This window comes from Lathamus discolor, chromosome Z (genome assembly GCF_037157495.1).
Source record: "Lathamus discolor isolate bLatDis1 chromosome Z, bLatDis1.hap1, whole genome shotgun sequence".
Lineage (NCBI taxonomy): Eukaryota > Metazoa > Chordata > Aves > Psittaciformes > Psittacidae > Lathamus > Lathamus discolor.
In genome coordinates, this window is record NC_088909.1 from 88201576 (window position 1) to 88213469 (window position 11894).

Sequence of the window (11894 nt, forward strand, 5' to 3'; positions counted from 1 at the left end):
TAATGAGACAGTTACAGTTTCTACCTACTTTGGTATTACTTAAGATGAGGGGTTTTACTCTCTAAGATCTCTCCTTTATCTTTCACCCTGATGTTAGATTTATGACAACTAGGATCAGGCTGCCAAGGAAGCAGCTAGGTTTTAGTCTTGTATGTTTATTGCATAAGTATTGGTGTAGAGCTTAAATTCTTACCTGATTTTTAAGTTCCTAGGACAGGTCCTGCTAATGTGACAATCCTGAATATCACAAAGCATTCTGCACTTGTGAAGTGGACCCAAATAGCTGCTGAAGACTGCCTGGGCTTTCTGCAGGGATACAGGGTCAGCTACACAGACACATCTAGGAAAAAGTCTCCGGGTAAGTCACCGCTGCTCAGAACAAAGCAGCAGCTCAGTCATGACAGAAAAGATTCATACAAACAATTAAGTGTTGTTGTGGCACAGTACTGAGTTCCTTACATTTCTGTGGGAATTGAGCCCTCTCAAAGGTCAGTTATTGGTCATAGTTTTAATGTTCAGGATGGTCCTCTGAGTACTTAGAGTCTTTTAGGTGTCATCTTGTATTAAATATTGATAAGAAAATATTTCCTAAAAAATTTCAGTTCTAAATTCTAATTCTTCTACTGAAGAATTCCTTAGTAACACTGAAAGGAAGATACATGCTGTCAGTATTTCTGAGCTGTTAAGTCTTCGGTCACAAAACTTTTATGTTTCATTGTAACTCAGACAAGCTCAACTCTGATTTTCTGTAGGACTTGAGAAATTATACACTTCTTTTTTGAACTCAATTAGAAGCGAATACAGTTTGTATTTCTTACCTGTTTTCAAAGGCACTATTATTTATTTCATTTTTAGAAATTTTGTCTTAAATAGATAGCTTTTGTGTTTGCCTACAAATGATGGAACTTCTACACACTGAAATAAATTAATAGTTGTGAGCTTAAAGCACTTGAGTTAAAAAAGAAATAAAAAAAAGAAAAATCCCCATACTCCTTTTGATAAATATTTTACTTCTGGTCTTCAGTGGAAAGTCTTCTTGCTATAAATAATGATACATTGACTTTGCACATACTGACTTTCAAATACAATTGAAGGCATGCTATAGGAGACAAATAGCACCAGAGACCTGGCGAAGAACAGCAAGCATTCTGTAATTCATGTTGGCCTAAGCCTTTAGAGGGCACAAAAAGTGACAAAATCTTCAAGTAAGCACCATCTTCAGGGGGCCCTATTCCACCTGAATACCTGTAAGAAAGAGTAAGAGGAGACAGAAGGGTAGTGTCCAGGACTGGATTTAATTATGAGGTTTGGTTATTTTGCCCTAATCTGCAGAGGTCTCTTCCAACCTAATATCTCTGTGGTTCTCTGACATGGCACTTGATCTCTATGTTTCCCAGGCAGAAAGAATCATTTTATCAGAGAATTTGGGGAAAGGAAGCCTACAAGGCTGAAGCACCCTTTCCACCTCTATGAAGATCTTAAATTCACAGTGGCAAAATTGAAAAAGTAATTCTGCCCTACAGTGTACTACAGCATCATTGGTTGATTATTCTGGCTAGGGGAAAGGGCACTGCAACATCAGAAGACAAACATTGAGCTGAAAGCCCTACAAAGTAGGAGAAGCAGAATGCACAGACCTGTTTCTGTACTGAATAATAATAGCACTTGTATTAATTAAGGTGAACAACTATTGACTACTGGAGTGAAAGTAAAGCATGTGATAGGGTTTAGTCCTTATGTCAACTGTTACAGGCAACATGAAAACCACTGTTCAGGTTGTTAGGTGTGTTTTCCTGTCATGCAGTATACACAGCCTTCTGCTTTCACCACCTGAACATCCTTAGTGTGTTAAAAGCTGATGCATTTTACCTCCGGATTTAAAACATACATAAGTACTTTTGGGAAATCTTGTACCCATTCAAAGAACATCTGCAAGGTGTGGCTTCCTCCAGATATAGATTAGGGCACAGAAATTTTGCCTTTTCCCTTGTCAGCTGCACTGATACAGACTCAACCATCAGAGTTCATCTAACCATCTTCCCCATCCCCTCTTGCTTTTCAGTTGTTACTCTCAATTCTTCTACCACAAGCTACCATCTTACCAGATTGAAGGAAAAAACCAGCTACCGTGTGCAGATTTCAGGATTCACTAATGCGGGTGAAGGACCTCCGACTCATTCACAACCTTTCAGCACTCCAAAATACGGTACTGTGGAAGCTCTATGCATCTGTGGTACCCAGCATCAATCCTTGCATTATGCACTATATATGCCATTATTCTCTACCCTTTCCTACTTTTCAGGGAGTAACAAAGTGCTCATGCAGGGGATTTATTATTCAGACCTTAGTTACTGATGCAAACACACGAAGTTGTTCCTTTGTGACAGGTAAACTATGCATCACAGAACAACTCTGCCTGTACTTCACTATCTAACATACGGGAAAGACTTAGCTAGATCTCCTCATCTCTGAAATGTTTTCTGACCTTTTTATGCTAGCTATATGTACATACCTTTATTTATTACTGACTCCTGTCATAGATTTCAGCATTTTAAATATTCTGCTTGTGACTGAGGGGGGTCACTAGTCTTTGCTCTTGGCAAACCCCTGAGCAATCATGTAAAATTGGTTTCCAGTTCCCTAAGCCATTAACCATTAAAAAATAGAAGTCTTTTTCAATTGCTCCTATTGTGGGTGACAGCTAATCAAAGTATCCTGTGTTTTAATAATTGAAGTACATTTTATGAAACAAGTCCTACAGTTTGCTGGCAAAAGTTTTGTTTTTCAAGGGTGCCTGGATAGGCTGAGATCAATACACTTACACTTACAAAGTCTCATAATTTGCAATCATATAGGGTTGCCTAAACATGGCTTCTCAGACACTTCTAGCACCTTATCGGTTTAACTAAATCTGACATTGCAGTAGACTTTTTTTGGTTTTACCACAGCTTCCTTCAATTGGAGCTTTCTAAACAAAAAAAGAAAATAAAAGAACAAGCTAAGATGGTATCAGGCACAGGAAAAGTAACCTGTGAAATTCAGAGACAGAAGTATGCGAATGGCTACAGCTTTTTTGTATTAGGTGATGGAGGTGTAAATACAAACAGCTGAATAGTCAAACATGTGAAGCAGAAAGAAAAGTAAAATAAATTAAAAATATTCCTTGGAATCAAAAAGGGTTTCTGCCCCCCACCCCAATCCTTTCTCCCATCAGCACAAGAAATTAAAGTGTCTCCACTGCAGCTTTTCTGCAGGACTTTATTCCGTGTATTCCATTGAACATATAGAATAGGATATTGAACATACAGAGGATAGGTTTGAATCTTTCAAGGAAGTTACAAAAATGCAGGGTTAACTTAATGCAACATTTTGAAAATTCAAGTAATTACACTGAATTTAAGCATTACATTTAGTATTTTCCCCCTCCCCAACATTTCATGTGTTACGTAATCCATTAAATCAACCTCAGGTTTCTTTCTCATAAAAGCGTTTTCAGCAACAAAGCAATTTGCAGGTTTTCAAGTACCTTTTAAAGCAAAATTAAGTAGCTGATTAAAAAAAAAAAAAAAAAGAAGTTTTGTTGGTAGGTGGAAAGGAAAAGAAAAAGCAAGTGACCTTTTTGCAAATATGGCTTGTCAGTATCTGCAACACAATTGCATGCTGACCACACTTTCCTGGAGTTATTCTGAGCCTTTTGATTTAGCTATCTGTAAAGAACGCCTCAAATCAACCCACTCTTCAGACAACAGGCTGCTTTGGCTCCTGTGTGAGCAGCACTGCTCTCCCTGCTCACAGAAAGCAGGGGTGTGATGAGAAGTTATCTCAAGCAGTTATTAACACAGGCAAAAGGAGATGTAGGTTTGCAGCAAGGATTGACAAATAGCTGACTGCAGATAAAATTGTCTCAATGTACCCAATAGGGAAAGTGTGGCACCTACCAGCTACACAAACCATATTCTTATTAACAGGACCAGGTAGGATCTCACCAAAAAAACCAAGCCCTGCTACTAAAACCTGAAAGAGATTAAAAAACACTTTCACTCAACTAATTTCTTATGAAGTCAGGCCTGCATTAGGGTCCTGAGATGTTAAACAACGTAGAGCTCACCTAATAGCATGGGGATTAGGAATACTTCAGGTTTTGTAACATGTTTATCTGTGAATGGTGGGGTTAATAATTCAGCACATAAATCTAGGTATTTAAAAATACAAACCTGAAAGCCTCAGACCCCCCAGAAAACCCGGGTCTTGTTTTAACTAGGTTTCACTTACAGGCATCCCAGAACATGTGTAAGGTTTGACTTCTGTTTGAAATATTCTCTTGGGTAGGCAAATAGTCTTTCTATACTTGATACCATAAAGCTGATTCAATCTCTCCATTTCCCACCAGATAAAGGAGAATTTGAAGGTTTTGTGACTGGCCTTTGCTTCAGCACAATATTCATTCTGGTTTTTGCACCTCTCACTTGTTCTCTGGTGCTTAAAAGGTAAGGGAATATTGACTGAAGTTGTTAGCAGCACTTCCAGTTTGTTTAACCCTGAGTTTCATAGCACTGGGCCCTTTTTGTCATTAAAAGCAATGCAAGTTAGAAAGCACACAACACAAAAGCCACACCTTGCATTTACAAAGTAAGAGCAATTGCGAACCACTATAAGCTGATCAGTTTCTCAAAATCAATAATCTTTCACTTTTAATACAGTTATCTGACTACCTCCTCTCTCAAACACCCTTGAAAAGAGCAAGAACCATTCTTCACAGTGGGAAATGGGTTATATATATGGAAAAAGCATGCATTCAATTTTTTTGCACTTTCATTCCCAACTGATAATCCTCTCTTATATTGAAATACAAAAATAAATTCCATTGTGTGGCATACACAAACTGATGCTGCTATCTAAGCAGTTTCCTGCAAACACATTTGGATGTCAACTGTATGAATTATGCATATAAGCACATAATGAGGAGGAGTAATAGATGGATGAGTAGGAAGAAAAGAGAGTAACTAGGGTGCCTCATCCGTAGTAAGGTATGGATGAGGTTCTCTTATTTTAGGAGAAATTGTTCTCTGTAGCAATAGAGTACATCACCACCACCACCACCCCACCACCACCCTCTCAAATTAATCTGAGGTGCAATATTAGGGGCATATAAGAAAAGTGGTTTGCATAGTAATGGGTTCTAATGTTCATTTTCTGATAAGCCTAGTTTCATGCAGCTATTCATATGATTGTTTTGGTGTCCTAGAATACTACACTCCATTTTTCTACTTTTTATAAAGCACCAGCCTCAGAAGCTGAAAACACAGCTGCTGAAGGACAGAACAGACAGATGGCACAAAACAGAGCTTGAAAGCCGTATGGCAAGACATAGCTCATTTCAGCTTATGCATCAGGCTAAACTCCTGCCCTTGCCATTGGGAAACAGGCTGCACTCCACATTAAGACTCCTGTGCACTGCCTTTTCAGATTTGACTTTAAGTTGCTTTACATCTGATCCAGTGTCTTTGAGAACAGCTTCTGAGACTTACACAGAAGTTTTCACCTAGATCAGAGAACCAGTAACTCTACAACCTCAGGCTTCACCTCAAACCACAGGCTAAACAGAGGCAAAGTACATTTCAGCTAATGAAATCTAGGTTTGATTTGAAAACCAGACAACACTGAAACCAACACCAAGGCAGGCTGATGGGCTACACAGCCTCCCACAGCCTCTCACAGCTGTGTTGAGTATTTTGCCCATGGACATGAGTCATTGCGCAAAACTCCAAGGGGGGTACTCTGAGAGCAGCTACTGACAGGGAAATCACCTCACAAATGCCAAGAGATTATCTTATTCTACTCCCACAGAAGCCAGGCATGAGCAGCCAGGGGCAAACTGGTGCCAATGGGACCAGACAACTCAGCAGAAACTCCTTCTGAAATTCCCATCACACCCCTCTGTTGCCCCTCCATAGGGAAATCACAGCTAGACCCTGCCAGACTGGGGCCAGCACCAGCATCCCAGGGCAGTGGGAATAATAGTCAGGTCACCATTGCAGCCTGTCTGCTTGGGAAGGCACACGGATGACAGTGCCTAAGGTAGTACCCATGACAGAAGGGGACCAAGGAGGCTGGAGAACATAGCAGCTTGTTGCCAGTTTTCTTTCTGAGTCCTTCAATGCAAGGAAGAAGCATGAAGAAAAGGGTTCTGATGGAAGACCTTTCAGCCAGCTGAAATTCATTTGAACACCTCTATTGAAAAACTCAGCTCTACCTTAGAAACCCCTTCCCAGAAAAAGCCGAACTCAAAATGATGAGGAAAGAGCAGGAGCTGTAATGTACCCCGTTCTGGTCTGAAGCTACCAGGGAGACCTTCTTCAAGGCCACCAGTGTCGCTGCACCAAAAATAAGAACAGCAATAGCTTGCTTGCTCTTTCTTGGAGGGAAAGTAAGCTTCTAAGTAGAAGCCCAGGAACAAATACTTACTAAAACAAGCATCTTCCTGGGTGTCCCAAAGTCCTCAAGAAAGATGGAGGTTTTGTGGAAATGATAGAAAATTAGGAAAATACAATGATTAAATGTATAGAAAGAGACATTAACAGCTCCTGTCACAGCTCCTTTGTCTTTAAACAAAGATTCTAATTTTCACTAACTCAGCATTCGGTGTAGACCAAGCTTGGCCTTCTGTTTTTAACTGGCATTATGCTTAATAGTCATCATAGAACATCTTGGTTTTATGATCATGAAAATACCAATAAAATGTTACGTATAAATGGCAGTTAATTTAAATGAACAGGATATGTCAATTAACCTGAAAATAAATTTAAATATTTCTTTACAGGCTGAAAATTTCATGCTGGCCCAGTGTACCAAGTCCGAGAAACAGCAGTGCACTCCAAAATATGGCAAGTGCTCTTCTGATGGTGTGAAAAAATACACAAAGGAGATCCTTCTAGTGATTAATCAGTAATGCTAGTTACTGGTCTTTTCACACTTCACCCCAGCAAATGTCTAATATCAACAGTTGGGAAGCTAGTGTAATACTAGAAATACAGGACTGGGGAGGGTTTAGTGTTGTTTAGCCAGAGGCTGTATGCAGGTTTTAATTTAGTAAAGCTTCTCAGACTTTTTTTAGAACAGGATAGAGTGTATTGAAAGGTACGGTTGATAGAAGAACAAAGTCAAGTTGAACGGGTGGAGATGGAATCCAAAGAGAGAAATTCAGGTTTTCTATCCAGTCAGTTTCCACCAACAGAACTGATAATTAACTACAAGTTACGCAAAATACAAATTAACATTGCAGCCTAATTCCAAAGAACTCTGCCGATGAAGGCCATGTAAATGGTGTTTTCTGATATCTGTTTCTCACCCCTCAGCCTCTACCTACCCAAAGAGCGATCCAGGGGCTTTGTCTGGTCAGCTGGTAGCTGGCTGAGGACCATCTACTAGTCAACAGGCACCAGGGTTCAGCAGCTTTTTCAAATCTTGCCCATGGCTTTCACATGTGTTTTGGAAAGGGTACCTGAATTTCAGGACTGAAGAAGCACTTCAGTTTATCTCCCAAGACTCAGACCACCAACCATTATATTTTTGCTTCTCTCTTCTAAATCTCTTTGATTTTTCTGGCAGGCCAGAACTTTATTTGGCACTTGTAGCTCAAAAGCAAATAATGCAAAAGCAAAATATACCTGTTTAAAATGCATTAAGCTACTCCTGCAGAAGCAAAGTAACTATAAAAGAAAATGAAGTCTGTATTAGCCAAGACTGGCAGATTAACATGGTAAGGTTGATAACACAGCAGAAACAGAAATTACAGGTATCAGGTAAGAGTTTGGTGGAAAGCAGAAGAAGTTCTATGTGAGGAGACAGCACAATAAAGATATATTCTGGGTATATTTCCTAGAAGTAATCTGATATTATGAACACTTCATGAAATGTGGAGAAAAGTATTCCCCAAATGAGCATTGTAAAATGGAGGCAAGGAGTAAATCTTATTATATTCTGTATATTTATTCTATTTGCAGGTTGTTTCAAGACTGAGCCCCATCAGGTTAGTTGAGCAATGTAGCAGCTCTTGACAGACACATGCGTGTAGTCCAGGGAGGTGGCAAGAGAATTTGTACTTTAAATCCAGAGCATTCTTTATTGCAATCAAAGGCAATGATAACATCCCACAGTACAGAGCAGTAGGAAGAATTGGGAACCCTCTCCATTCAGTCAGACACAGAGCCCGGGGAAATGAGCTACAGGGACCAAGATGGCCAGCCAGCCACCCTGTCAGTGTCCTGTTCTTCATGGTTAGACAAGATTCTTAAAAGATGATGCTTTCTCTTCATCCATCATTGCCTCTTTCAGACAGAAGCTCACATAGAGCTCATTTTAGATTTGGTCTGCTGTTCATAATAAATATGATAATGGAGGTACATATCACACAGGTCCTTATTTAAAACAAGGCAAAATCTGACCATGTGGAGGTGCCTGCTTACCCCATTACAAGAGAGATATATTTTATGTGGGATTACTGAGAATTCAAAGAATAGCATACTAATTTCCAAGTTAGAATACAAATTGTAAAAAGAAAGAAAATTAAAACCAATACACTTTTATTTCTTGCAAAGGAACCATAGCAGTTTTAACAAATTTAGAACAGCTGAGGAGAAAAAAAAAAAAAAAAAAAAAAGAGCTGAAAAAAAAGCAAATAATTATACCAGAGAATTTACCAGCTTGGCAATAATTTAAGGAACTTTTTGGCAAAAGTGGGCAAACCCAGCAGAACGATCAAAGTGGAAAGGAAGACTTACAAACTGTTCTCCTTTTAATCATGTAGAACTTGCAAAAACTTGTAACCCAAGGTACCCATTTAACCCTTGGATCACAAGATGGCATTAAGCTAAATAACAAACCAGTAGCAGCAGCTGGTAGATAAAGCTCGTTCAGCTGCTGTACAATTCAAGCTGCCACCTTTTTATAGTAACACATTTGTTAAACTTTCAGAATAGCACATCATGAAGCCTACATTTTATCATCACTACATTTCATCCCAATCACACATGAAAGCAAGAAAAACTTTGCTTATTGAGTTTGGGAGAGGAGAAGATGGTCCTCTGAGTTAGTGAAATCAATTTTTTTCACTCAATTTTCTAAAATCAATGAAGATGAGATCAAATGTATTAGTCAGCATATTATATAGGTAGGACCAGGCTGCCTGTCTCTTATCTTTTTGTTATTTATTTCAGTAAATTGACAATTGCATTTCATGAAAGTATGACATATGAGTATTGGGGCCTATGAGGATTTTGGGGAGGGACTCTTCATCAGGGACTGTAATGATAGGACAAGGGGTAATGGTTTCAAACTTAAACAGCAGAAGTTTAGATTAGATACAAGGAAGAAGTTCTTTACTGTTGGGGTGGTGAGGCACTGGGATGGGCTGCCCAAGGAAGTTGTGAATGCTCCATCCCTGGCGGTGTTCAAGGCCAGGCTGGACAGAGCCTTGGGTGACATGGTTTAGTGTGAGGTGTCCCTGCCCATGGAAGGGGGGTTGGAACTAGATGATCTTAAGGTCCTTTCCAACCCTAAATATTCTATGATTCTACGACACTAAAATTATTCTTTCTCCCTGCTTTGTCTTGCAGATTAATTGGAAACCTGTTTCAAGGTCACTGCTTCAGGCCCTGTCAGACAATGTTACCACCAGTCTTTATGTCATCGAGCATGAGACAAAGGCTCCTTTGAAGTTAGACCTCTTTACAGATGGTGGAGAAGACAGCAAATGTAACACTGGGCAGTCAGAAGAACCTAGCAATAACTTAGACGTAAGCCTAAAGCAGGAAGAAATCCCTGAAGAAGTAGTAACAAGTGAAAAAGAAGGAATCATTTCCATTACCGTACCACTCTTGGGTGACTACACTAGCATGGAGATCAGCCAAAAAGCCTTGATGAGCCTGACAGTGAAACTGCCTGCAAGAGCTGCTCATCCTCATCTGAAAATGGAGCTAAGCAGTAAGCCAGCACAAACTGAGCATGAGTGTTTGTTTGCTCCCCAAGACTACATCAAACAAAACCAGCTGGCACTCTTGACATCTGGACCAAATCTCATGGGACAAGTCAATTCAAACTGAAGCCATAATTTCTTCATATTTTTTCAAATTTCAAAACATAATTTCCCATACTATAAAATCCAGTTCCAAAACCTGTAATGCTTGAATGAAGCCGTTAGGACCACATAGTGTTACTGTAAAAATTGGTCAGAGGAACTCTCTAAGACTCAATTTGGAGTTTAGAAAGCAGCACTCTTCATTGCAGAGCTGGGTGCACACGTGAATCGTTTTGCAAAGGTGAGCGCACCCATTACTTGCCAGCAGCAGCCGTTTATTTAGCATATTCATGCATATTTACAGATTTCTCATGAAGTTATTTACATATTCATGATATTTCCAGGAACTAATTATAATATTTGCATCCTAACTACACATGCTCTTTCTTGCTGAGTGGGGGTCTTCGGTGGTTGTCAGTACTCTTCGTCACTGTGTTTACTGAATTATCTCAGTCCTTGTGCATGTTTGCAAGGTCCCACTGCTGAGTTAGCAGCTGGTATGTCCTTGCTTCTGTTCTGCTCCATGTTGAGTGCCACTCTGCTGTCTTGAAGTCTGACATCCTTAATCTTGTTTACTGTCTCCTTAGTTGTTGTAAATCCTGTGATATTCCTTCCCCCATTAGCTGGACACACCTTTCTCTCTACATGTTGGCAAGTTAGAGCAATTTACTGTATTTTACTATGTTAGTTTAAAGCCACACACACTATTGTTAGTTTAAACCTGTAATTAAGACTACAGTAGGACAGTTGTGACAATAGTATCTACTTCAATAAAATTCCTTGGTGAGATAAATTCATTATATATTAGCTATTTCATTGCAGTCAATTCTGTGGAAAATCCTATTGTCTCCACACAGGCAAAACTTCCAGGAAACTGTATGAAAAACCTTCCAGGGAGGTACCTCTTGTTAGGTGCTTAGTCCCAGGGCACTCAGGAAGCCATTTAAAGGCACAATGTTATCAGGAGAGCTCACTACAACCAGTTTCAGACCCAATATTCAGATCTGATAATTTCTTCAGTAAAAATTCCAGCAAAAGTGTCTAACACCCCAAAAGAAGCTGTCCAGTTGTTCAAAGCTGGCCAAAAGAGTGAAAAGCCTCCAGTATAGGAATAGAAAATTATGCTTATTCATCTGTGTAAAGCACTATTAAATGCTTTATATATTAGAACTTTACACCTTTATTTATCATAGATGAATAGCACTGTGTAAATGAGGATGATAATAAGTATCTGTATTAGTGCTGGAGTTCTTACTTGCTTCAAATTAAAGCTGTTTCTTCCATGTTTATCTACACAGGCATAGAAATCCATTCATGTTCTGTTACGAGATGTAGTTGCCGATACAATTTCACTGTGCAGGTAATGATGGTATCTGTTGAACAGACTTCAGGAGCTGAATAGATAGTTGTTATTCAGCCCTCCAAAGCTTGCACTGAGGAGAAATCACTGGGATATAGGGAATAAAAGGGTATTCCCTAATATCCTCTTTATTTGACTCCATCATGTATCTCTGGCAAAGGAGTCTGAATTGGTTTTCCATCTTAGGAGAGCTTCCCACCCATGAACTCTGTAGGCATTAATGGTTGGCAGCTATTGTAGATTACTCACTTTATTGTTGCTGTCTCTAGTTTACAGAGCATTTTATTATAATTATTTTGTGAAGAAAGAAATTGATCCACTGTACTGTAAGCACCGGAGGCTCCTTAGACAGACATCTCTTAAAATTCTCTCATTAAAAGTGAAGGACAACTCATATTCACACAAATACTTTCATGCATATTAGGCAGTATGAATTATAGAATAGCCATCTTACAAAAA

At 39.3% G+C, this 11894-nt stretch overlaps 1 protein-coding gene across 1 annotated transcript in view; it reads left to right on the forward strand.

Annotated features, from left to right (window-relative positions):
- The window catches only part of LOC136005374 (interleukin-31 receptor subunit alpha-like), a 31617-nt gene extending 21019 nt beyond the window's left edge, over window positions 1-10598 (forward strand). Inside the window, exons 11-15 of the mRNA XM_065662789.1 lie at window positions 206-358; window positions 2063-2206; window positions 4391-4487; window positions 6821-6884; window positions 9615-10598. Of these exons, the coding sequence (XP_065518861.1) occupies window positions 206-358; window positions 2063-2206; window positions 4391-4487; window positions 6821-6884; window positions 9615-10100 (944 nt within the window). The 3' untranslated portion in view covers window positions 10101-10598. The remainder of the gene's footprint in view (window positions 1-205; window positions 359-2062; window positions 2207-4390; window positions 4488-6820; window positions 6885-9614) is intronic.
- The last annotated feature ends 1296 nt before the right edge of the window (window positions 10599-11894 follow it).